The 25,946-nt window shown below is 36.5% G+C and overlaps 1 protein-coding gene across 2 annotated transcripts in view; it reads left to right on the forward strand.

Moving 5' to 3' along the window:
- Nucleotides 1–25,946, forward strand: part of MKLN1 (muskelin 1) — a 382,687-nt gene that overhangs the window by 250,180 nt on the left and 106,561 nt on the right. For both annotated transcript variants that reach the window (XM_043590475.1, XM_043590474.1), the window contains 4 exons: nt 6,655–6,797; nt 8,275–8,363; nt 16,334–16,443; nt 19,028–19,220. In XM_043590475.1, coding sequence (XP_043446410.1) covers nt 6,655–6,797; nt 8,275–8,363; nt 16,334–16,443; nt 19,028–19,220 — 535 coding nt within the window. The remainder of the gene's footprint in view (nt 1–6,654; nt 6,798–8,274; nt 8,364–16,333; nt 16,444–19,027; nt 19,221–25,946) is intronic.

Raw genomic sequence — 25,946 nt, forward strand, 5'->3', positions numbered from 1 at the left:
AGTTTGCTTCTGTTCACTCTGGTGTTCTGTGCCTTCAGATATTTCCTTTTCATGTCATATCAAGTTTTATAGTGTTTTTTTTTTTTTTAGCTGATAGATTATTTAAAATGTCTATAGAGATAATTCAAAGAATGATAACACTCATTGTTGCAAGAATTTGGGAAGAAGGGTACCTATACATTTGAAAATCTGAAATTGAAAATCTGAATTATTAGTCTTTGAAATATAATCTGGCAAAGGCTCTCGATGTGGAGAGTACATTTGTCTTACTCAGTTCTTCGTAGGGCTCTGCCTCTTAGAAATAAAAATATAAGTATGTTAGATGTACACAAATATTTGATTCAGCAATTCTTCTTTATTTTTTATTTTTATTTTTTTTAATGTTTATTTATTTTTGAGAGAGAGAAAGAGACAGAGTGCGAGCATGGGAGGGGCCGAGAGAGAGGGAGACACAGAATCCGAAGCAGGCTCCGGGCTCCGAGCTGTCAGCACAGAGCCCGATGTGGGGCTCAAACTCACAAACTTCAAGATCATAGCCTTAGCTGAAGTCAGACGCTGAACCGACTGAGCCACCCAGGCGCCCCTCTTCTTTATTTTTTTAATCATTTTTTTTAGATGTTTCTTTTTGAGAGAGAGAGGAGAGAATAGGCAGGAGAGGGGCAGAGAGAGAGGGAGACAGAGGATCTGAATCAGGCTCTGAACTGACAGCACAGAGCCCAGTGTGGGGCTTGAACTCACAAACTATGAGGTCATGACCAGAGCCAAAGTCGGACACCTAGCTGACTGAGCCACCCAGGTGCCCCTGATTAAAAATGATTTTTAAAATCACCTTTCTCACATTGAAAAAATCTCTTAAGTTTGAAATTGTGAACAAGTTTTAAACATTAAAATTTTTTTTTCATTGCTTGCTTAATTCTGTGGCTGAATTTTTAGTGTGCCCCCCCTTTTGGAAAAGAGATTGTGGTACATTATGTTTTATTATAAAATTAATGTATTAATATTTATATACTCACAATTCAAAGGTTGATATATAGTATCAGGGAGGAAGACCTTCCTCTGCCCTGTGGTTCTTCTAACTGGACTTAGAATCAAATTGCCATGAGACAGATTAACAGGAGAAAATAAAATTTAATAGGTATACCTGTGGGGCATCCACACAGACATGAAATTCCAGAGACAGGCAACAGGAAGCTTATTTGAGCTGAGGTGAGGGGTAGGGCCTGAGGATATAATGGGGAGACCTTAGAAAAAGAGATGTTTGGAAGAACAAGACTGTCCTGTTACGCAGATAAATTCCTTAGGTAAAGGAGAGTTTCTGTTAATAGCTCTCTCTTCCTGGTACAGGTGCTCCTTTCCAATGTAAATTTTGGCAGTTGAGGGGGAGGTAGAGAGCTTTTCCTGTATCTGCTGGGTTTTGATTACTTTTTTTTTTTAAGTTTATTTATTTTGAGAGAGAAAGAGAGCAAGCCTGGAGGGGGAGAGAGAGGGAGAGACAGAATCCCAAGCAGGCCCTGAGCTATCAGCGCAGAGCCTGACACAGGGCTCTGTCTTACAAACTCTGAGATCATGACCAGAATCCAGATCAAGAGTCAGATGGCTTAACTGACTGAGCCATCCAGGCACCCCAGGTTTTGATTACTTTTAACTTGAAATAATCTTTATGCCATAGTGGCCCATCTTGGGGCAGCCCCCTCTTGCCCCCTCTAATAGGTTCTAAAGTAGTTTTTCTAAAATGTTTGTTCTTAATGAACTTCAATTTTTTTAATTTTTTTTAGTTTGTATTGCTATATCTACAGCAGTTATTTCTCCAAATTAAAACTAATGAAAACCTATTTAACTATAGGACAACATTGTTTAACAGTAACACTACTCAGCATTTATATTCAAGAGTTGGAAAATGGGAATTATAATTTCATTATGAATAAAGGCAAATGTGATTGAAAATTAAAATTTTTAAAAATATTAAGCTTAACTAATTTCCCAGAGCATTTAGGTTGCTTCAGTTTTTTTGTTTTTTTGTTTTTTTTAATTGTCCCCATACCCAACGTGGGGCTTGAAATCACAACTCTGAGAGTAAGAGTTGCATGCTGTACTGACTGAGGCAGCCAGGTGCCCCAAACATTAAAATTTTTGCCTAAGAAGGGTTTCTATCAAATTATTATGGTTTGCTTCCGGTTAGAGAGTTTAAATTTTCCTTAAGCAACTTTTGGGGGTGGGGTGGAGGAGCAAGCAAGCATGGAAGGTGTTAGAGAATCCTAAGCAGGCTCCATGCTCGATGCAGAGCCCAGTGCAGGGCCTGATCCCATGACTGTGAGATCATGACCTGAGCAGAAATCAAGAGTTGGGAGCTTAACCAACTGAGCCACCCAGGGACCCCTATTTATGTAACTTTTTAATAACAAAAATTCGATTTGGTTATTAATAAAATTATATATATGTAACAACTTCCTGCTGGATTTCGGGGTATCATATATGGAGTGATGGATGGTGCACAACAGATGTATAAAAACTCACTTTTAATATTAGTTACAACATTGTACCTAACCAGCTGTCAGGGGAGACTGACATCTAAACTGAGACTTTAAAGGATGACTAGAGAAAGGAGGAGACAGGAATGAGAGGGAGTGTGGGTTAATGAGAAAGATGGAGATGGGGTCAGTTAATTAGGGAACACATTTTACATTATGTAGATTGTTTCATTTATAAAAATCAAGAAGGAAACTACTACTGGTTGAGTATATGGAGAAAAAAGTATTCAGGAAATGATTCAGATGGCTTTTGCAGTGGCTTCATGCTAATAGTGGGTAATACAGGTGACAAATGTAGAAGAGTAAAATTGGTGCTTGGTCCTACTTCCTACCATGCACAGAAAATGAACTCAGAATGGATCAAAACCGATCCAAAATCAGTCCTTTAGAAGCAAAGATCTAAATGGAAGAACTAAAACTATAAAGTTCTTAGATGCAAATAGAGGTAAATATGAGATTCTGGATTTGGCAGTGATTTCTTAGATATGATATCAAAAGCACAAGCAACAAAATCTAAAATAAATTGCCCTTCATTAAAATTAAAACTTTTGTGCATCAAAGGATACTACCAATAAAGTGAAAATATAACCTACTGAATGGGAGAAAATATTTGCAAATAGTAAACCTAATAAGGGTTAGTATCCAGAAATATAAAGAATTCTTACAACTCAACAACAAAAAAGACAACCCAATTTGAAAATGGCAAAGGACCTCAACATCCTTTTTCCCAAGGAAGATAAAAGACGAACAGGCACATAGAAAGATGTATCACTAATCATCAGGGAAATGCAAATTCAAACCACAAAGAAATACAACTTCACACCACACTAAGATGGCTATAATTAAAAAACAAAACCAAAAACAAAAAAAACCCAGAAGATAATGATGGTTGGTGAGGACATAGAGAAAATGGAACTCTCTCAGACATTGCTGGTGGAAATGAAAATGGTGCAGATGATACAGAACATAGTTTGGCAGTTCCTCAAAAAGTTAAACACAGAATTACTATACGACCCAGAAGGTCTACTCCTACGTGTATACTCCAAAGAAATGAGAAAACGTATCCAAACACTTGTACACATATGTTCAGAGCAGTACTACTCACAATGGCTAAAATAGAAACAACCCTAAATGCCCATCAACTGATAAATGGATTAACAAAGTGAAGCATTTCTATAAAATGGAATACTCTTCAGTCATAAAAAGGAATGGAGTACTGTTACATGCTACAACGTGGATGAACCTCAAAAACATGCGAAGGGAAAGAAGTCAGATATAGGAGGTTATGTATTATAGGATTCCATTTATACAAAATATCCAGGACAGGTAAATTCACAAAGGCAGAAAGCAGATTAGTAATTGCCGGGAGCTGGGTTAAGGGAAACAGGAGCCACTATCAGGCGTCCTTATGGAGTGATAAAAATACCTTGGCACTAGATAGATAGAACAGTTGCACAATACTGTGAATGTACTAATGCCACTAACACGCACATTTTTAAATGATCAATTTTATGTAATGTCAATTTTATCTCCACAAAAGAATGAAGCTGATGTTGACATGAAAGATTATGATGATAATGATGATGATAAAATCAGAGTTAAAATCTTGTGAGCACTAAACTCCCTTGTCTGGCACATTGCTCAGATTTTTACATGCATTCTCATTTTAGTAGGAATAAGAGAAATAGAAGTAGTATCTTATAATAATAATAATAATAATAATAATAATAATAAGCATCCTCTTTATCCTTATCTTAAAGATGAGGAAATTTTGGCTTAGAAAGGCTAATTAACTTAACCATCATTACAACACTAATCACAGACAGATGTGACTTTAAAAATCAGTCTGGTTGATATTGTTGGTTGGCTGGCCCAACCACCATTTTCAACCCAGTTTTTCCTAGCCACCTTCCTGCCAAAGGTAGATACATGACAAAATTCTGAGATGTAAGCAGAAGTTTACTGTGGGGTTACAGTTTTGCTTTAAAAAAAAAAAAAAAAGCTACCTCTTTGCTATCTGAAACTGAAACAACCACTGTGCAATCATGAACAAAAAAATCAACTAAGGGTTGCTGCAGGGGAGGTGGGTGGGGGATGGGATAAATGGGTGATGGGTACCACAGAGGGAACTTGATGGGATGAGCACTGGGTGTTATATGTAAATGATGAATCACCAAATTCTACACCTGAAACCTTTGCACTATGTTAATTAACTTTGATTTAAATAAAATTTAAAAACAAATCAAGAGCATCTCAGAGTCAGCCAATTGTGAGCCACTCAACTTTCACCAGAAGCTGTCTAACTCTAATTTTGGGGGAGAGGGGAAAGAGGGATTTGATTTGTTTAAACCCACTAAAATAGGACCTTCTGTTATTTCAAGTTAGAAGCCTCTCTACTGATTCACTGACTGCAAAGTCAAGGCTTTAACCACTACACCGTAACAACTGTTTATATATTGTTCACATTTTAGGTAGCAATTCAAATTTATTATCAAAATTGCCACAGAAAACTTAAGATTGCTATTCTTTTTATCCATATCAAAGTAATAGGTATGGTAATATGATTTTTTGTTAATTCAAAGTTTCTTAAGGATACAACTAACTGTATGCTAGAGAACAGATAAGCAATAGAGGAGTATCTATCTCCCATTCAGTAGGTTATATTTTCACTTTATTGGTAGTATCCTTTGATGCACAAAAGTTTTAATTTTAACGAAGGGCAGTTTATTTTAGATTTTGTTGCTTGTGCTTTTGATATCATATCTAAGAAATCACTGCCAAATCCAGAATCTCATATTTACCTCTATTTGCATCTAAAAACTTTATAGTTTTAGTTCTTCCATTTAGATCTTTGCTTCTAAAGGACTGATTTTGGATCGGTTTTGATCCATTCTGAGTTCATTTTCTGTGCATGGTAGGAAGTAGGACCAAGCACCAATTTTACTCTTCTACATTTGTCACCTGTATTACCCACTATTAGCATGAAGCCACTGCAAAAGCCATCTGAATCATTTTCCTGAATACTTTTTTCTCCATATACTCAACCAGTAGTAGTTTCCTTCTTGATTTTTATAAATGAAACAATCTACATAATGTAAAATGTATTCCCTAATTGACTCCATTTTATTTAGTGTATAACAGGAAATCTTGAGCTACATTAGACATATCTACAGTAGGTTCAGGTTTTTTAATTTTTAAAAATTGGCAGGGGTGGTTAGTAAATCTCTTAAGTTTATTTTTAAATTTATTTTATTTTTTTTAACATTTATTTATTATTGAGAGACAGAGACAGAGTGTGGGAGGGGCAGAGAGAGAGGGAGACACCGAATCTGAAGCAGGCTCCAGGCTCTGAACCGTCAGCACAGAGCCCGACACAGGGCTCAGACTCACAAACCCAAAGATCATGACCTGAGCCGAAGTCTGACGCTTAACTGACTGAGCCACCCAGGTACCCCTAAGTTTGTTTTTAGGTTTAACATTTTACCACTCAGAATATAGTTGATGAGAAAATGTGATTGCTGCTTTTGCAATCTAATCTTGTTTTATTTGGTAATTCTTCGTCTGTATATCTTTTACTGAATGGCATGCCTTGATTAGAAGTTAGCTTACTAGTCCTTTTCTGCCCCCTTCATCTACAGTGTTCAGGATGATGTAGTTAGCTGGGAGAAAGTGGTGGTGGTATGGTAGCCTATACAGGGCTGTTGAATTCTCTTCATCAGCTTTATTTATTTATTTATTTATTTTTTAATTTTTTTTAACGTTTATTTATTTTTGAGACAGAGAGAGACAGAGCATGAACGGGGGAGGGGCAGAGAGAGAGGGAGACACAGAATCTGAAGCAGGCTCCAGGCTCTGAGCCATCAGCCCAGAGCCCGACGCGGGGAGGCTCGAACTCACAGACCGTGAGATCGTGACCTGAGCTGAAGTCGGAGGCTTAACCAACTGAGCCACCCAGGCGCCCCTCTTCGTCAGCTTTAAAAACACAGTCTATCAGTGCAAGATGGATGGGACGGGTCTTACACATTCTTCTGCTAACTGTCCAAAGGTTTCACTTCTAAAGTTGTCTAACTGTTCTAAACAAAGGAGGATATAACTTGCTTAGTTTTTTTGTTTTTGTTTTTTTTAGTACTTGATTCTGAAACTTGAAAGGCCTGCTATAGTCCAGAACATCACATTTGGAAAATATGAGAAAACTCATGTCTGCAATTTGAAGAAATTTAAAGTCTTCGGTGGAATGAATGAAGAAAATATGACAGAGTTGTTGTCCAGGTGAGTTATGATTATGGGGAAGAAAGAGTTCTCTTTTAAACAAGTTGTAGTCTTAGTTTTGTCTCTTTGCGGCTAAATCTGCATGGTTTGATTTTTTCTTTTAAGGGAGAAAAGAATATTTCTACTATTGTATTTCTAGTGCCTTATTTTAATATTGTGGCTTGAGTTAGCTTTTTTTTTTTTTTTAAACCAACAGCCACTACTAAATATTGTTACTAAAAAATAAAGAATAAAATTTGGGTTTCTTTTTTCCTACTTATTTTTCAGTCTTATTTTTGTTTTTTTTTTTTTTTGTTGTTGTTGTTGTTGTTTTTTTCAAAGTTTATTTATTTTTGGGACAGAGAGAGACAGAGCATGAACGGGGGAGGGGCAGAGAGAGAGGGAGACACAGAATCAGAAACAGGCTCCAGGCTCTGAGCCATCAGCCCAGAGCCTGACGCGGGGCTCAAACTCCCGGACCGCGAGATCGTGACCTGGCTGAAGTCGGACGCTTAACCGACTGTGCCACCCAGGCGCCCCCAGTCTTATTTTTGAACTGTAAATGACCTCAGTAGTATTTTCAGCGTTAGTAAAAATCTTTGCTATAAAAATTATAGACTCTATCCAAAACATTAAGATCAATTGCCCTAATCCAGAAATAATATTTTGGTCATTTAGTAAAAATTAGAGACTAGAAAGAGAAAAGGTATAAGACTAGCACAGTACCTGCCACTTGGAAGGAGCTCAGTAAATATGAGTTTTCACAACATAGACCACGAGGAATGAAAGTATTAATTTGCCCCATAGATCATGAAAAATCAGATAGCCAGTAGAGTGGGCAACTAAAACCATATTGTTTTAGAATGTATTTATGATATAATATGTCCCATCAGCACAGCATTTTATATGAGTAAATATTACATCTGTACTGCATTTGATTTAAGTCATGGAAGTGTTTTAGGACATAAGGCAACCTGAAGGTAAGTGACTTTCCCATAAATACTTGTGTTTCAATCCTAGTTGTTTATATTAGGTGATATGGATTTATTTTTATTTAGGGTGAAGTGGATGCTATTAAACTAATGGAGTAAGGTTGTCTTTGAAAATTTGTTGAGCTATAAAAGGAACATTATTGGCATCTTAATCAGAATTTTCTAATATTTGGCTCTAAGTTGACAGATGTGAGTGTGATTATTTTTAATTTTTTTCTTACTACTTACATATTTTATGTCATTTTCAGTTACACACTAAGAATACTAGGTCCTCTCACACATTTCCCTGCACTGTAGCCACATCCTTTAATTAACACTGAACATTTTTCATCAACCTTTATATAACTAAGAAAACACAGTTACAATGCAGTTGATGTGAATGTGCAAGTTTTGACCTATATTCTCATGTTCAACTACTACTTTACATTGTCTTGGTCATGTATTTTGTTTAACCTTAAGATCTGAATTTGTTTTAGTGTGTTTAATAACCTTATTTTTATTCACAGTGGCTTAAAGAATGATTATAACAAAGAAACATTCACCTTGAAGCATAAAATTGATGAACAGATGTTCCCTTGTCGATTCATTAAAATAGGTAAGGTTTTCAGCATTCTGAAATAGAAATAAATTCTTCATACCATCAGTCAGCAAACTACAGCCTGTGGGCTGAGCTGAATCCTTCAGGACTCCTGTTTTTTAAAACATTTTGAGAACACTGCCACACTTGTTATTCACTGGTTATATAAGTCTGTATCTTGCTTTTGCGCAACAAAGACATAGTTGAATAGTTGCAAGAGACAAAATGTTTACTGCTTGGCCTTTTGCAGAAAAAGTTTTCTGATCCTTACTTTATACATCAATAACCAAATGACAATTATTTCAAGTGGGACCTTTTCCAAATATTTTTTCATTTGAAAGTTTTCTTAGAAGGTTTAATGAGAGGGGCACCTGGGTGGCTCAGTCAGTTAAGCGTCTAACTCTTGATTTCGGCTCAGTTCATGATCTCAAGGTTTGTGGACTTGAGCCCCCCTTCAGGCTCTGTGCTGACGTTGTGGAGCCTGCTTGGGATTCTCTCTCTGTCCTTCCCCCCCCCCCCCAAAATAAATAAATAAACTTAAAAGAAAAAAGGTTTAATGAGATAAGTGACTTGTTTCAGCTTTGATTGTTTCATAGAGGATTCATCAAATTGTAAAGCTATAATATTCTAAACTAAATACTGATGAATCCCTTAAGGCAATATATTATGGCTATTTCCTATTCTGCTTTTTTTTTTTTTAACTTTATTTATTTATTTGAAGAAAGAGACAGTGTGAGTTGGGGAGGGGCAGAGGGAGAGGGAGACAGAGAATCTCAAGCAGGCTCTGCACTGTCAGCACAGAGCCTGATGTGGGGCTCAAAGTCAGGAGCCGTGAGATTATGACCTAAGCCAAAACCAAGAGTTAACCAAAAGTTAACCAAGAGTTAACGCTTAACTGACTGAGACACCCAGGTGCCCCTCCTATTCTGTTTTTTGTCTTTTTTTTCCTCATTAAACTAATTTTATGGCCCACTAATATGGTGCATTGTAATGTTTAAAAAATACTACCTAAGGCATGTATTTATTTAGCTTAAGACAGTATTTGTAATGCTTCCTTAAAATTATTAATTTTAGGGTTATTTTGCTTTTCTTTAGGATTTATTATTTAGAAGGTAGAAAAGTTGAGGACTTGACAATTTTAATTTGTATCTATGTTGCATAACTATGACAATATTATCTTAAAATTAGAGTGAATTAGATCCTTCAGAGAATAATAGTAATAAAAGCTAGAATCCCATGTTTTGATTTGAGGGAAAAATTCCTCTTTTGGAACAAGTAGTGTACCTCATTGTCATTGCCAACCTATCAAGAGGTGGCCTGTTCATTTCATTGAGTCAAATAGTTCTATTGGGCAAAAAGAATATATTAAGGTCTTAATAAAGACTACAGGGAAAGCTATTCTTAGAATATTTGGGCTATCCATGGGCCCCTGAGTGGCTCAGTCAGTGAAGCGTCTGACTTTGGCTCAGGTCATGATCTTGCAGTTCACGAGTTTGAACCCCTCATCGGGCTCTGTGCTGGCAGCTTAGAGCCTGGAGCCTGCCTCACATTCTGTCTGTCTCTCTCTCTCTGCCCCTCCCTGCTCATGTGCATGCTCTCTCTCGCTCTCTCTCTCTCTCTCTCAAAAATAATAAACATTAAAAAAAATTTTTTTAATTAAAAAAAAAAGGAAATTTGGGCTATCCACTGTGCTACTTTCTTTTATAACTATAGTTTCTGTTATTATAATGAATAATTGTAAATAAAAACCTATTTCCTGTTTTCCTGTGAGAATTTATTAAGAAGCAGATTTTTTTACTATGTTTAACTCTTGGTCCTTTTTTCTTTTTTTTTTTTAACCAAGTACTGCTTTCCTCAGTTTGTGGACCGCTGGCTCCTACAGCCCTTGCATAGTTACGTGTTTCAGATATACAAGTCGTGAAATATCGTATATTTTCCTATAAAGTACTTCTTCAGCTTCTATTTTGCTTCGTCATACAAAATGAAATTTCTTTTTTTTATGTGCTTTATTTGTGCTTTTTTGCATGATACCTACAGTCTTTGGTTTACATTTAAGGAAAATATGTACTGCTATAGCTCTCAGTCTTCTAGTATTTGTCATTAGAAGAAGTGTGAATAAATATCTATGTAGGGAAGTTGCATAGTTTCTTAAAAATTTGTAAAACAGAGGTCTTTTCTGGATGAGTTAGACATTCAACTGCCCAAAGACAAGAAATTGGACCTCTTTCCAGCCCTTTTTGTCAGCCTTTAATTACAGAGTATAATGATGCCTTTTACTTAACCCTGGGTTAGTTTCATGGTTTTCAGGCAAATGTTAACTTGAGCTTTTCAACTGATTATAGGCACTTACTAACTCATGATATTTAGGATATTAATATTTAGATAACTTCATATTTCTTTTCTATTAAAAGATGTTAGTAATGGTCAGCTGTGTGTTTGCTTTCTAGTCTTTTCAACATTCTCTTGATATGTTTTGTTTGAAAATAAGGTAAATGTGAAACTATTAGGTTAGTATTTTTAGTTTATAACTGTTTTCTTAAAAGGTCATTCTGAAAAAGCACTTGTGATGTGTAGCTGTCTCTTGGTGGTGATTTAGCAGATATTTGTTTGCCTGCTTGGCATAAATTGTTAGAATGACTTGGATTTCTGTGGATTTTTTGGATTTTTGCAGCCTGGATAGTTGTGGGGGCTTCAGGGAGAAGCTTCAGCTCTGGCTGGATTGGGCCTGCATTCTGGATCCTCAAAAGTATTTAGAAGTCTAGAATGAATACTATGTCTGGGACGGGTGTGAGTGCCCTGATGGTGGCCCTTTATGAAAGCATGTGGAAAGGTGACATTTTAAAAAGTGTACTATTAAGAGGAAAATTAAGGGGCGCCTGGGTGGCGCAGTCGGTTAAGCGTCCGACTTCAGCCAGGTCACGATCTCGCGGTCCGGGAGTTCGAGCCCCGCGTCAGGCTCTGGGCTGATGGCTCGGAGCCTGGAGCCTGTTTCCGATTCTGTGTCTCCCTCTCTCTCTGCCCCTCCCCCATTCATGCTCTGTCTCTCTCTGTCCCAAAAATAAATAAAAACATTGAAAAAAAAATTAAAAAAAAAAGAGGAAAATTAATATAGTAGTAATAGCTTATAATAATAATAGCTGACATTTATTGAGCACTTACTGCATGCCAGTTACTGTGCTAGATGTTTTGTATACTTATTAATTCTCTAAGAGAATAGATGCATCCTTTCAGAGTGGTTAGTCTTGAACTTTTAAGATGATCTTTCAGAACTTTAAAATTACTGTCATCTTCTAACAGCTGTTTTAGCCATCTAGCTAAGAGCTTCCTAAGGGATACTGCTAAAGCACACTGAATGTGTCACAGATGCATTTCATTGTGCTGAGGTGTTGACCCCCCCCTTGATCCTAGAGTAACAAGAGCCTGCAGGCTCTTATCCTTGTTTTCCATAAACATTATCACTGTTTGTGCATGTCATTATGAAGAAGGTTGGGAAGCACTGATCCTGATCATATCCGTGTCTGATTGTGCCATGAGGAAAACTGATGGTTGAGCCCTAGGATGCAAACTCTTAGCCTTAGGATGTGTATTAGCAGTTTCTAATCTTTATTTGAGGTAGGAGCAAAGACATCTTTCTTTGGGGAGCAAAGAACATGTGCTTCAAGCTGCAGATCACATTTAGATTTCTTTTTCTTTTTTTTTTTAACTTTTTAAAAAATATTTATTTTTGAGGAGAGGGAGACAGCGCACGAGCAGGGGAAGGGCAGAGAGGGAGACACAGAATCTGAAGCAGGCTTCAGGCTCTGAGCTGTCAACACAGAGCCCAACATGGGGCTCGAACCCATAGATTGCGAGATCATGACCTGAAGTTGGACGTTCAACCGAGCCACCCAAGCGCCCCTAGATTTCAGAAATATAATGTGTAGTATGTCTATTATGTATTATTAGAATTATTAATGCTATAAAAATCATTTGTAAAATTTGAAGTGAGTGTACATTACTCTGCTTATTCTTTATAGAGCCCTTCAATTTGTTAAAAAATTATACTCTTCATCTTTAATATATGATTTTCTTGTTCTCTGAAAGGTTTTAAGCATTATAACTAATATTAGTCTAGAAATATTTCTGTTGGGTCATCCAGTATATAGACAAAATCTCACTAAAACACAATTGCTAAAAGGTCTTTAATAAAGTGAGCATTTTACTGGGACTTGAGTAAGATATGTTAAGATATTTTTTTTTCTCCAAATCTTATTGAACTTGGACCTGGAACTTCAAATTACTAACTAATGTCTGGTTATACTTAGAGACTATATGTTCTTTTGGCCTTGGGTTTAGAATCCTATTTTATTTTGACTCCTACTACTTAATGGTTATTGCTGTGATGTAATAGATCAACTTTTTACTTTTTAAATGGTACTGCTACATAAAGGAATGAACACCAAAACAATGATGATAATTTAGTATTCAGTGGTATAAAACTTTTTGACATTTTTGTCGTTTGCACATGTAAACTGAAAGCCATATTAAACATCCTAATAGTCAGTCATATATCCTAGTAACTGGTGGCTACTGCCTTTGTGTTTCTTCATTCACACAGATAGGAAGTCATCTGACGTAGCTCCTCATTGAGCATGATGTGCTAAAAGAGAGCAGTGGACTTGGAAATCAATAGGTTTGATGTCAAATATGATGGCTATTCTGTTTTGATACTTAAAACTTGTCAAGTGTTAGCTTCTGAATAGTTACATTATTCATTCTGAACCATATTAGTGTTACATTAAAACCCATTGGCTTATCTTACACTTTGAGTTAGTCTTTTATCCGTGCATGGTTTTGTAACATCATTCATTGTTCATTTAGAAATACAGTTTACTGAGTTATGCAGATCTCCCAAATGTGGAAACATTTCATTCTGTAATATTAAAAAAATCATGGTCATTAATATATCACCATCAGTCTCATCAGAAATTGCCTAAAAGTAGTTAAATTCACAACCTTAGATACCAATTTTCTGAAATTCTCATTTTTCCTTGAAAGCTTGAACTTTATCCTTGGCAACAAATATTGTCAGTTGTTTTCTTTGAAATGATTGATAAATATCTGGCATATACCCCAAACTCAATAATCATAGATTGCCTATAACTTTTTCTTTTAAGAGGAAATTGTATCCTATTGGTGGTGGTGGGGACAAATGACAGTTATAGCTCATAACTCAAACAGCTGTACGGGTTCTTTTGTTTGAGGAACCGCCATGCTTTGGTATACAGTGGAAGTGCTTTATGTGTACTTGCCATTTTGTCACACAGAATATTAAAAAGATTTGTCCTTAATGTTAGAAATTTATTAAAAATTTTTATTGTGTCATCAAAGACATTCTTAAATGAATTGTCCTTTAAAAATTTTTTTATTTTAGAAAATAAAGAGGGAGGGAGAGAGAGTGAGCAGGGAAGAGGGGCAAAGGGAGAGAATCTTAAGCAGGCTCCACACTCAGCATGGAGTCCAATGCGGGGCTTGATCTCACAACCCTGGGATCATGACCTGAGACGAAATCAAGAGTCGGATGCTCAGCCGACTGAGCCTGAGCCACCCAGGTGACCCTGTACTTTTCTTTCCTTAAAAAAATTTTTTTATTACATTTACTTGTTTTTGAGAGACAGTGAGACAGAGTGCAAGTGGTGGAGGGGCAGAGAGCGAAGGAGACACAGAATCCAAAGCAGGCTCCAGGCTCTGAGCAAACGTTCAGCACAGAGCCCGACACAGGGCTCAAACCCACGAACGTGAGATCATGACCTGAGCCAAAGTCAGACACTTAACTGACTGAGCCACCCAGGCCCCCCCTCCCCCATGCTTTTCTTTTTAAACATTTTTTTTTAATGTTTATTTTTGAGAGAGAGGGAGCACAAGCGGAGAAGGGGAAGAGAGAGAGGGAGACACAGAATCCAAAGCAGGCTCCAGGCTCTCAGCTATCAGCACAAAGCCAAATGTGGGGCTCAAACCCATGGACTGTGAGATCATGACCTGAGCTGAAGTCGAGCGCTTATCCGACTGATGTAGTTAGTATATTAGCTCCTGAGCCACCTTGGTGCCCCTGTATTTTACTTTTTTTAACTGCAAGTATATGATGGTGAGGAATACAGTGCAGTCTCTACTGTATCAAGAATACTAACACATTTCATGCTACTGCTCTTCATGGCACTGCTGATGTGTCGGAAGTTATACTCACCATTGTCTTTTCACCAAGAGTGCAAATGTCAGTACAGTTAAAAATGTAATGATAAATAATGATAAAATCTTAGTCTTATTATAAACAATGGTTTTGACCACTTGGTACATCCTGAAAAGGTTGCAGGGGTCCCCAAGACACAGTGGATCATATGTTTAAAACCTTTACTTTGTTCTGTCATTACTGAAGTGAAATGTTACCTTCATTCTGTGGTAGGTAAATTCCTCTGAATCTTGAGATTTTTGGATATACTTTTCTGCTTCAGTAATTTATCTTCCTTTTCCCCCACTAATATCAAACTTATAATTACTATGTATTTTTAGAATGTTTACTTTCTTTTGGATATTCTTGTGTTACTCATTTTTTAAAAACCAATTTGTTCAGTTACATGACAAGAGATAAATGAATATTGGGTGTCTGGCTGGTTCAGTCAGTAGAGCATGCGACTCTTGGGGTTGTGAGTTCGAGCCCCACGCAGAAATTATTTATAATCTTTAAAGAATAAAATGGATATGTACCATTGAGACTTTGATTGAGATACATTAAATTTATAATTGAGGGGAACTAAGATGTTTACAACATTGAGTTTTTCTATTTAGGAACGTAGTGTGTCATTTCGTTTTTTCATTTCTTAAGTAAAACTCTATATTTTCTTAAATAGATCTTGCATATTTTAAACTTTCTTCTGAGATATTGTAAGTTCTTTTGGCCGTTTTAAATAGGACTTTTTCATTATATTTTCTAGTTGGTTATTATAAGTAGAGGGAAAACTGATTTTCATGTTTCCTTGCATACAAACTTAAGTTTTCCTGTTGAATCTCTTGAATTATTTAAGAAGATAGGTTTATCATTCTCAAGTGTAAATATTTTTTAATTTGCATTTTTTTCTCACCACATTTGATAAGATCTCCCATATAGTATTGCATAATAGAGATCATTGGGCTTTGTCTGATTCCTGACTTGAGTGGCAACATGTAATGTTTCTCCGTTAAGTTCAGTTTTTGAGGCCTTTGATATTAAAAAAAAAATCTAGCTTAGGTAGTTTTATTTTGCCTTCTATTTCTTACATATTAAAAGGGTTTTTTTAATGAATAGGAAATGAATATTATTAATTTACTCTTAGCACTATTTGAAGTTATCAAACACATTTCTCTTTTACTTTGTTAACATTGTGAATTATTAATATAGCTTCTGTTGTTAAACCATCCTTCCATTCCTGCAGTGAACTCCCATTTGGTTACAGTGAAAACCTGGTAGAATGTTTCTGCAACTTTTAAAAATTTTTGAATATATAGTTAGCTGAGATTAGCCTTAAGTTCTTTTTCTTCTGGTTTTGTTTTCAGGGTTATGCCACTTGTTAAGTAATTGAACTTTTGATCTCTTTTTGTGTGTTGATATAGTTTAATTTATATAGTAATTATTTGTTTATTGTGGGTTTGATAAAATTTGCCTACTTAGTCATCTAGCCTTGTCCTGTTTTTAGAGGGGTAAATAAATGAGCACTTTAAACTTATTTTATAGTGTTTTTATAGTCAAAGAATCCTCTAGATGGCATAATTCATATTTTCTTTATTTTTATTTTTGTTTCAGTTTTTTTTACTGTAGCCCCAGCACCTAATAATACAGCGTTAGGCTTCTAGAAAATGTTCCGAAAATTTGCTGAATGAATTTTAATAGGCTCGAATAGTGATTTTACTTTGCTAAAGTTTTATTTGAACTATGTTAATTTTTTTTTTCTTTTTCTTTCTTTTTTATCTTCACAAAGTTCCACTCTTATCCTGGGGACCCAGCTTTAACTTTAGCATCTGGTATGTTGAACTTAGTGGCATTGATGATCCTGATGTAGTACAGCCCTGTCTCAACTGGTATAGCAAGGTAGGACTGTGCTTTAAAATCCTGATTTTATGTTTCTGATTCCTATAAAGGGAGACATGTGTCAGTCTTTTGTCTTCATTGCTATTGAGAATAATAATAACTGTAATGCTTAATTAACATTTATTATTTACATTCTGCCAGCTGCTAAGAAATCTTTAAGACGTATTTAATCATTACCACTCTGTGAGATAGGTACAATTATCATCCCTATTTTATAGATGATGAAATAGAGCACCGAGAGTTTAGTATCTTACCCAAGTCCACACAATTGTATAGTGCCCAAGCCAGCATATAAACTCAGATGGTCTGGCATTATGTTACTACCTGTCTGACCCTGAATTTTGTTTTCAGCCTATATTGATAGAAATAGTTAAACACAGTTTTTAGTGGACTAGCTTTGATTCTATATTGGTTTTATAATACATTACTCCATTGTATTTGTTGAATAAAATAGGCATATTTTCTTCTAAAGAATTTGAAATAGTTTTTATAAATATTATGATCTTGTGCTTATAGGAAGTATAAGAATTATATTTAACAGGTGTATTCATAGACTATTTTATACAATAGATGCAGTCTGAAAAATGTGAGTTTAAATTATTGAGGAATAGATCTGGGTTTTTTGCATACCCTTTATACTTTGTTTTTTGTTTTTGATGTATATTTATTCGACTCATGACTTTTTGGGGGGCGGGGCTCTCTTGTCAAGAAGATAATAAAATTTTAGTCCAATCACCACTTCCTGTTATTTTTATTTTCAAGTAGGGGTGAACTGATCTACTCCTAGAAGGTTGGGAAGCAATGTAGATTCTTAGGTTTTTAGTGTAGAATTTCAGCTTTTTTCTGGTTAGTTTAATTGAGGAAGTCTTTGACTAATTTATTTTTGGCATTTGATTATACTCAACTTAAAATTGATGCCGACTTTTCGTATTTTCTGTATTTTTCATATATTCTTGGACTCCCAGTAATACTGTAAGTTCGTTCAAGGCAGAGACAATATTTTTAAATATTAAAAATCACCTTTACAGTGTTACACACATAATAGTACATACGTAACATCTTCTAAATTCTGTTGGTTCTTTTAAAAAATAATGGTTAAATTTCTCTGTTACTGAATAAAATTTTCCCTTTAGCCTATGGTGTGTGTGTGTGGGTGTGTGTGGGTGTGTGTTTTCTTTAACATACACAAATCTCTTGATATTGTAGGAAGTTGCACATTTCACCTGTTCACCCCCCAGCCTTGTGGAGAGATTATATTTGAGAGCATAAAATTGTTCAGCCTCGTTCACTTTTCAAGTTCTCTGCATTTATTATGAACCTCTAGAAATTAGATAACTCTTCATCCTCTTTGAGTTTTACTGTTTTTCTTAAAGCATTAGAATTCTATTATTTCATAAATTTTCTCCTTCTATGTATCTGTATACAACTTGATAGAAAACTTAAAATGTGGATACGACTCACATTCCTAAAGGCAACATGATTGAAAGGTATCACTGTTTAGTATGTTTCTTGATAGTCATGATAAATCTTTATTTAGAGGCCAAGGGTAATAAATTAATAATGTAAAGTTAGTTTGGATAAATAATCTTTTGTTATTTGAAAGGAAAATCATGGTTAACTGTAATACTTAAGGAAAGATATTTTGACATTTTATTAATAAAATCAGCCAACTGTAAGCTTATTTGTGTTTCAAGTCTTATAAATCTTCTAAAAGGTAGTATTATTTTTTGCCTTATTAAAGAATAATGCTTATAAGAAAATCATATTTTTGTTTGGTCATCATGCATTGCTTTTTTGTCATTAATTTTGTTAACTTAGGAAATTTCATAAAGTATTCTTGAAGTTACTTTTTCAAAAAAATCTGAGCTTGTATTTTTGGCATTCATCCTATTAGAGAGTTAATAAACTCAACATTCTTTTTGGATTCTAGTTAATTGAGATGTTTACTTTATAGCTATTTAATAGATAAGGTAGCCAGGCATGGAAAAAATTATAAAATTTAAGTAATCTCTTTCTGAACATTTTGAGGCATAAAACCTGTTTGTGAATTTTGAAATATATAAACATTGGATAATATTTGCTTTTCAAGTAATAACTTATTACTGAGAACCAAGAACAAAAAGTGTGATGACTTCTGTGTATTGTGTAATGGTTTCTGTGCTTTCAGTACCACCATTGCAATCTGATTAGTAAAAGCTATAGACGTTATAATCTTGGTAGTCTTCAGTGGTCTTTGATAAACAGTTTTTCTGCTTCTTTTCTTAAAAGTTCAGGCTCAAGGTTTGGTTTCATCTTTTTATATCTTTCAACTTCATGAAATACATACCTGTGGGTGTATTTGTATATATTTATCTTTTTCATATCTTTCTGCTATATACTTTGTGACTTTTGGCAAGCGATTACAATTGACTAAGCTTTAGTTTTGCCATTTCAAAGTGGGAATGATAATGATGCTAATGAAGAGTGTTAGTACAGTGCTTAGCACATAGTAAACGCTCACTTTAGGTTTGTTGTCACTTATTATTGCCTACAGTAATAACTAAGCAAATCTCTTCTTTTCATACTTTCTCTTGTGTTCCAGTAGTACCGTGAACAGGAAGCCATTCGCCTTTGCCTAAAACACTTTAGACAACACAACTATACAGAGGCCTTTGAATCGCTGCAAAAAAAAACCAGGATTGCCCTGGAACATCCCATGTTAACAGATCTACATGATAAACTGGTGTTGAAGGGTGATTTTGATGCTTGTGAAGAATTGATTGAAAAAGCTGTAAATGGTATGTTATAGACGTGTAAACTTAGTTTGGTTGTTAGAGTGACTTCAAGTATATACAAGAAACAGTTTTTTGAAAAGAATATAAGCTTATGCCAATTATTAGTTTACTTTTTTCCCTGTCTTTTCATTCTGTAAAGATTGTTAGCTTGTTGAATTATGTGCTTCTTTTATATAAAAATAGGTTCATAATGAGACTTGAAAAACAGAAAAGAAACATATTTGAACTCACATATCTAAATCTAAGTTGCCATCTTAGGAAACCATGGAAGGATGCATTTCTGAATGCTAACATTGACTAGCACTAAACAATGTTTTAAAAAATGCTTTAAGAGGGGGCGCCTGGGTGGCGCAGTCGGTTAAGCGTCCGACTTCAGCCAGGGCACGATCTCGCGGTCCGTGAGTTCGAGCCCCGCGTCAGGCTCTGGGCTGATGGCTCCGAGCCTGGAGCCTGTTTCCAATTCTGTGTCTCCCTCTCTCTCTGCCCCTCCCCCGTTCATGCTCTGTCTCTCTCTGTCCCAAAAATAAATAAACGTTGAAAAAAAAAATTAAAAAAAAAAATGCTTTAAATGCTACCTTCTATGTTAGAGGCCTATTTATTCCTTTATGTATTTTTGTTGATATACAATTACCAATTTTAATGGCATAATTTGGCATAATGGATAGTTGGATATGCCAAAAAAACATTATTAGTTGAAAGCTATAATGAATTAGGAGATTTGTATTGGAAATATCTGTGTGGTATGGATGCTGCATAATTGCTGATTTTCTTGGGTGGTTTGTAATCTGGTTTTGAAAGAAATGTGAATATCAGAACACGATATACTCTCCAGAGGTAATTGTTTTGGATGATGGCACCTATTTGAATATTTAAAGTCTTATGTTTTGTTATTTTCTTTTATTTTTCTTTTATTTTTTTATTTTTAGCAAGAGTGTGTGAGAGAGGGAGGGAAGGAGGGAGGGAGGGAGGGGGGGAGAGAGAGAGAGAGAGTGAGTGAGAGAAAATATTTTTTAAGCAGGCTCCATGCTCAGCACCAAACCTGTCACAGGGTTTGATCCCATGACCCTTAAGAGATCATGACTTGAGACAAAATCAAGAGTCAGACACTCAACCCACTGAGCCACCCTGGCAACGCTGTTTTGTTATTTTAAAAAAGGATCTCTGGGGGCGCCTGGGTGGCTCAGTCAGTTGGGCATCCGACTTCGGCTCAGGTCACGATCTCGCGGTCCGTGAGTTCGAGCCCCGTGTTGGGTTCTGGGCTGATGGCTCGGAGCCTGGAGCCTGCTTCCGATTCTGTGTCTCCCTCTCTCTCTGCCCCTCCCCCGTTCATGCTCTGTCTCTCTCTGTCTCAAAAATAAATAAAACGTTAAAAAAAAAATTTTAAAAAAAAGGATCTCTGTTATAGAATGGCATTCTTTTAAAAAATCTCCCACTAACTTTCACAGTGACAAAGAGCAGAATACGTGCTTATGGTATAATAAAAAACAAACATTTGGTCTTTGTCTCCTAAAACTATTGGAATTTGGTGGAGGGATAAGAGTGTCTTAGATATTGAAATGACAGGTGGCTGGGGTCCCTAGATAGATTCAGATTTCTAGAAACACAAACCATGTGTGCAGAGGGCTAGAACTTTCAGTGCCACCCTGAACTCTGGGGAGAGGAGAGGGGTCAAAGACTGAGTTCAGTCACCAGTGGCTGATGTTTTAATCAGTCATGCCTAGGTGGTGGAGCCTATCCCCTCCCCCCCCCCCAAAAAAAGAAAAGCCCTAAACATTGAAGTGCCTGAAGAGCACATGGAAAACACACACACTCACTCTCTCTCTCTCTCTCTCTCTCTGGTTTTATTATCAATCCTGAAGGGGGTTGTGGGAACCCCAGATTTGTATGCAGTAAATCAGAAGTACAAGTGGCCTAGGACTTGCAGTTGGCATCTGAAGTGGGGTAGGCTTGTGGGACTGAGCCCTTTCACTTATGGGGACCTGTTGGTAACTTCAGGCAGATAGTGTCAGAATTGAAATGTTGGATACATCCCATTTGGTGTCAGAAATTGGAGAAATGGTTGGTGTGAAAAAAAAAAAACCCACACATTTGGTATCAGAAGCACTGTGAGTAAAAACAGCTCAGTGTTCAGTATAAAACTTGTGGAATGAAATTTGGAGGTTTTTTTAATAGGGAGAAAGAAAAATAGACTTTCTCAGTTCTGTGCTTTCATATAGTTTAATCTTATTGCTGTTACCATTTGTTATTAGATGCTCATTTATCAGATAGGTTGACTATTTTACAACTGAAGAAAATGGAACCAGTACAGCCTACTTTGAGTTTATAAATTTTAAATTAACTTAAAATGAATTGCTTCTGGCTTCATTGCTTTGTAATAACCAACTTGTCTCTTAGCTTTATACATTGTTAGGGCTTATTTATATTTATTTGGTAATGATTCTTGCAAATAAATGATTACTGTTTGGGGTGAGGTAGAAGGGGGGAAGGAACTAGGGAGCAGATTGGGAAGAAAAAAAATTTTCCCATATTGATAATAGAATAAACATTGGAATATAAACAAATAGAATATGTATGATTATTAATCTCTTCCCAAACCATTCAAATGCCACCAGTGAAAGTATAAATGTACGTATGCCATTTTTTTTTAATCTTTATTTATTTTCAGAGAGGGAGAGAAAGAGCATGCGTTAAAGCACGTGCACACATGAGCAGGGGAGGGGCAGAGACAGAGGGAGGGAAAGAATCCCAAGCAGGCTCCATGAGCCCGATGCTGAGCTCAATCTGGGCTTGATCTCACAAACACGTGAGATTATGACCTGAGTCTAAATCAAGAGTCAGAAGGTTAACTAACTGAGCCACCCAGGCCCTCCTATGTGTGCCATTTCTGAGAATGAGGAAGTCATACGTGCTTTCATGGTTTGTTACTTTTGTTTCAGATCTTTAAGGCATGTAGTATTTTTATTAAGGTAAATAACAATGACAGCAAAAGCAACTGGCAACTTTATGCTATGACTAGGCTAGAAACAGTTATATTTAAAAACTGTGTCTTTAGGAGACACCTGAGTGGCCAGTCACCTAAGCATCCAACTCTTGGTTTTGGTTTAGGTCATAATCATGGTTCCTGAGATGGAGCCCTGAGTCAGGCTCTTCACTGACAGCTCAGAACCTGCTTGAGATTCTCTCTCCTCCCTACCCTCTCTCTGCCCCTCCCCTGCTCATGTGCTCACTCACTCTCAAAATAAACAATAAATTTAAAAAACTAAATAAAAACTGTGTCTTTATAAATATACTCCTATAAGTGAAACTGTTAAGACTATGTGAAACTCTGATACTACAGAGACTTATTGGCTCTAGGAAGGACCCGAGTTTAGGGAACATTGGTCATAACTCTGTTCTTGAGACTTAGAGCTAAGTCATGTTTTTTGTATTCCTAAACTGGCTTGGAACAGTATTTAGTTAATAAACATTCCTTTCAGGGGTGTTCAGTTGCTGCTGACTTCACTGATGATGATTTGTTGGACAAATAAGGAAGTAAACACTGAAGAGTTTTTTGGCTTGTGTTCCACTAAAAACATAGAGAAGGGCAAGAAGTTCCTGTTTGCTAAATAGGAAAGTTGAGAGAATGAAAAGCATTTTCTATGAAGCATCTTATAATGGGTGAAACAAAAAATGATTTTTCGTATATATTAGCATGTTCTTCAAGTATGGTATTTTAAGAAAGTGTCTAATAGGCTTCCTAGTTGTTAGAAACATCCCTGCATTTAACAGAAGACCATGGAGGAGGAGAAGGGGGAAAAAAAAAGAGGTTAGAGAGGGAGGGAGGCAAAACATAAGACACTCTTAAAAACTGAGAACAAACTGAGAACAAACTGAGGGTTGATGGGGGGTGGGAGGGAGGGGAGGGAGGGTGATGGGTATTGAGGGCACCTGTTGGGATGAGCACTGGGTGTTGTATGGAAACCAATTTGACAATAAATTTCATATTAAAAAAAAAGAGAAAGAAACATCCCTGCATTTACATTTAATTTCACGACAGGTGATTCCTGAACCAATTAATGCTACTTTTTTGTTGACAGTGTCTGGGGAAAAGGTAGAGTCCAGTGATTATGGGCAAAACTAATCACCTAGGAACAGGAACTCATCACTTTGCAGTGTTTATCTTACTTCCTCTTGAAATTAAAGTTTGCTTTTGTGAGGTAAGGGAGTGATAAAGTTTAGTAAAGTTTAGTAAAATCAAGTTTAATAAAAGGGTCCAAAAGTTTCAGCTGGAGGTCTTTATCGTCTTCCCACTTTCCCTCCTCTTCTCCCTTTTCTTTCTCCTCTTTTATCTGTTTCTTCTCACCCCGTGGTTTACGCAGTGGTGGTTAATTATGTGGCTGGCCTGTTTCCCTGTCAGCATTTTTTTTAAGTGAGATCTCTAGGCTTGTTGGAGTTTCTAGCCTTTGTGGCAGGGTTTTTTTTTTTTTTTTTTTTTTTAACGTTTATTTATTTTTGAGACAGAGAGAGACAGAGCATGAACAGGAGAGGGTCAGAGAGAGAGGGAGACACAGAATCTGAAACAGGCCCTGGGCTCTGAGCTGTCAGCACAGAGCCCGATGCGGGGCTCGAACTCACAGACTGTGAGATCATGACCCGAGCTGAAGTCGGCCGCTCAACCAACTGAGCCACCCAGGCGCCCCTGTGGCAGGGTTTTTAACTACAGATCTAGTATTGTTAATGGCCATAGGGCTGTTCATATTCTATGTATCCTGAGTGAGCATGGGTAGTTTGTGTCTTTTTTTTTAAAGTTATTTATTTTGAGAGAGAGAGAGAGCTCATGAGGAGGGGAGGGGTAGAGAGAGAGGGAGAGAGAGAATCCCAAGCAGGGTCTGAGCTGTCAGTGCAGAGCACGACGTGGGACTCCATCCCACAAATCGCGAGATCATGACCTGAGCTAAAACCAAGAGTTGGACGCTTAACTGACTGAGCCACCCAGGTGCCCCAGTGGTTTGTGCCTTTTAAAGGGCATGCCCATTTCATCTAAATTAGTGCATTTATTGGCATAAAGTTGTTTATGCCTTTATGGCACCTTTATGTCTTATTTTTTATAGTGGTGGTTTTTGTCTTTTGTATTTGTCTTTTTTGTCTCAGCAGTCTGGCTAGACATCTATTAGTTTCATTTTAAGAAAACAGCTTTTGGTTTCTTTGTTACCTCTCTCTTCTCTCACCCCTGTGTGTGTGTGTGTGTGTGTGTGTGTGTGTGTTTCTGTTCTGTTTCATTGATTTCTACCTTTATTATTTCCTTTTTTTTCTGCATAGTGTAGTTTTAATTTGCTCTTCTTTTTCTAATTTCTTACAAATGAAACCCGAGGCCATTAATTTGAGATCCTTCTTTACTAATATAAGCATTTAGTGTTAAAGAATTTTCTTTTAAATGTAGTTTGCTCCCTGGTGAGTCAGATACTGCCCCAGGTTGAGTTGTTGCACAAAGAAAACTGTAGCATACAAGGAGATCACAGGGGATGGCTTCCAAAACTGTGACTCCCAAAGAGGGGATAAATGGGTTCCTTTTGTTTAGGGTTAGGATGAATATTTAGATTGGGAAGCCTTGTGATCTCTTGTAGAGAAGGGCATAAGGTCACCATGTGCCTTAAGGAAACATGCCTACACACAGATTGTATGTCTCCTCTTTGGGCAGAAGTTTTAGTATTATAATGAGGTAAAGGTGGTTGTGAGTCATTCCAGAGGTCACCCCATGGTCCTTCTGCATGGGAGTTGGGAGTTTAGCTGAAAAGGTCTGGGTGGTCTGAGCCTGTGGGGTCTTGTCAGGGCCCTTGCCATCACCTCATGAGTGGTTTCAAGTTTCATTTGCCTGAGTTAAGAGCTAAACCAGAAAGAAGAGCTTAAGGAAAAACAAGACAAATGCTCGTAAGTACGAGCTGGTGGTTCTTGGGATCCAGACAGTGACATAAACACTGCTAGCTGTATATCACAAATTCTGCTTTGTTGTGTTTTCACTCCTGTTCAGTTTAAAATACGTATGCATAATGGCACACTTTTCTTTCCAACCCTCCTTATGCCTTATTTTGTTCTCTTGTACTTAATCTTTTGGTCAGGATATCTAGTACAAGGGTGAGATGACATAATGATAGTGGATATCCCTATCTCAAAAGAAATGTTTTCAGCATTTCATTGCAAAGTATCTTACTTGATCTGGGGTTTTGGAGCTTCTGTATTAGATTCCTAGATTGCTAAGAGTTTATGTTATTAATGGGTATTTAATTTTACCACTTTTTCTCTATCTTTTGTGATACGATTTTTTCCTCCTAAATTCTATTAATATGTGAAATCAGTGATTGATTTTCTAATGTTAAACCTCAGATATATTTAACTTCTCATTTCTCAGATAAGCCTATCTTCCTTATATAATTTTTGGCCTATTTTGGACATAGATGGACTAATGTTTTGTTAGAATTCTTCCAACTATTTTCATTAGTAAGATTGGCCTTGTAATTTTTACCTTTCTCTTCAGGTTTAGCATCATTGTTACACTGATCTCACAGAAAAGGTTGAGCTAAACTTTTCTTCCTGTAATCTGAGTATGTGTAAGATTTGAATTCTTTCTCATGTGCTTGGTAGAACTTGTCATTATGCTCTCTGTGCTTCAAAATTGCTTGGAGGAAATACTTTTGTCTATCAATTCAACTTCTTTAAATGTAGGACTGTTGAGGGTTGTTTGGTTGGTTGAGC

The sequence above is a fragment of the Prionailurus bengalensis genome, chromosome A2, assembly GCF_016509475.1.
Source record: "Prionailurus bengalensis isolate Pbe53 chromosome A2, Fcat_Pben_1.1_paternal_pri, whole genome shotgun sequence".
NCBI lineage: Eukaryota > Metazoa > Chordata > Mammalia > Carnivora > Felidae > Prionailurus > Prionailurus bengalensis.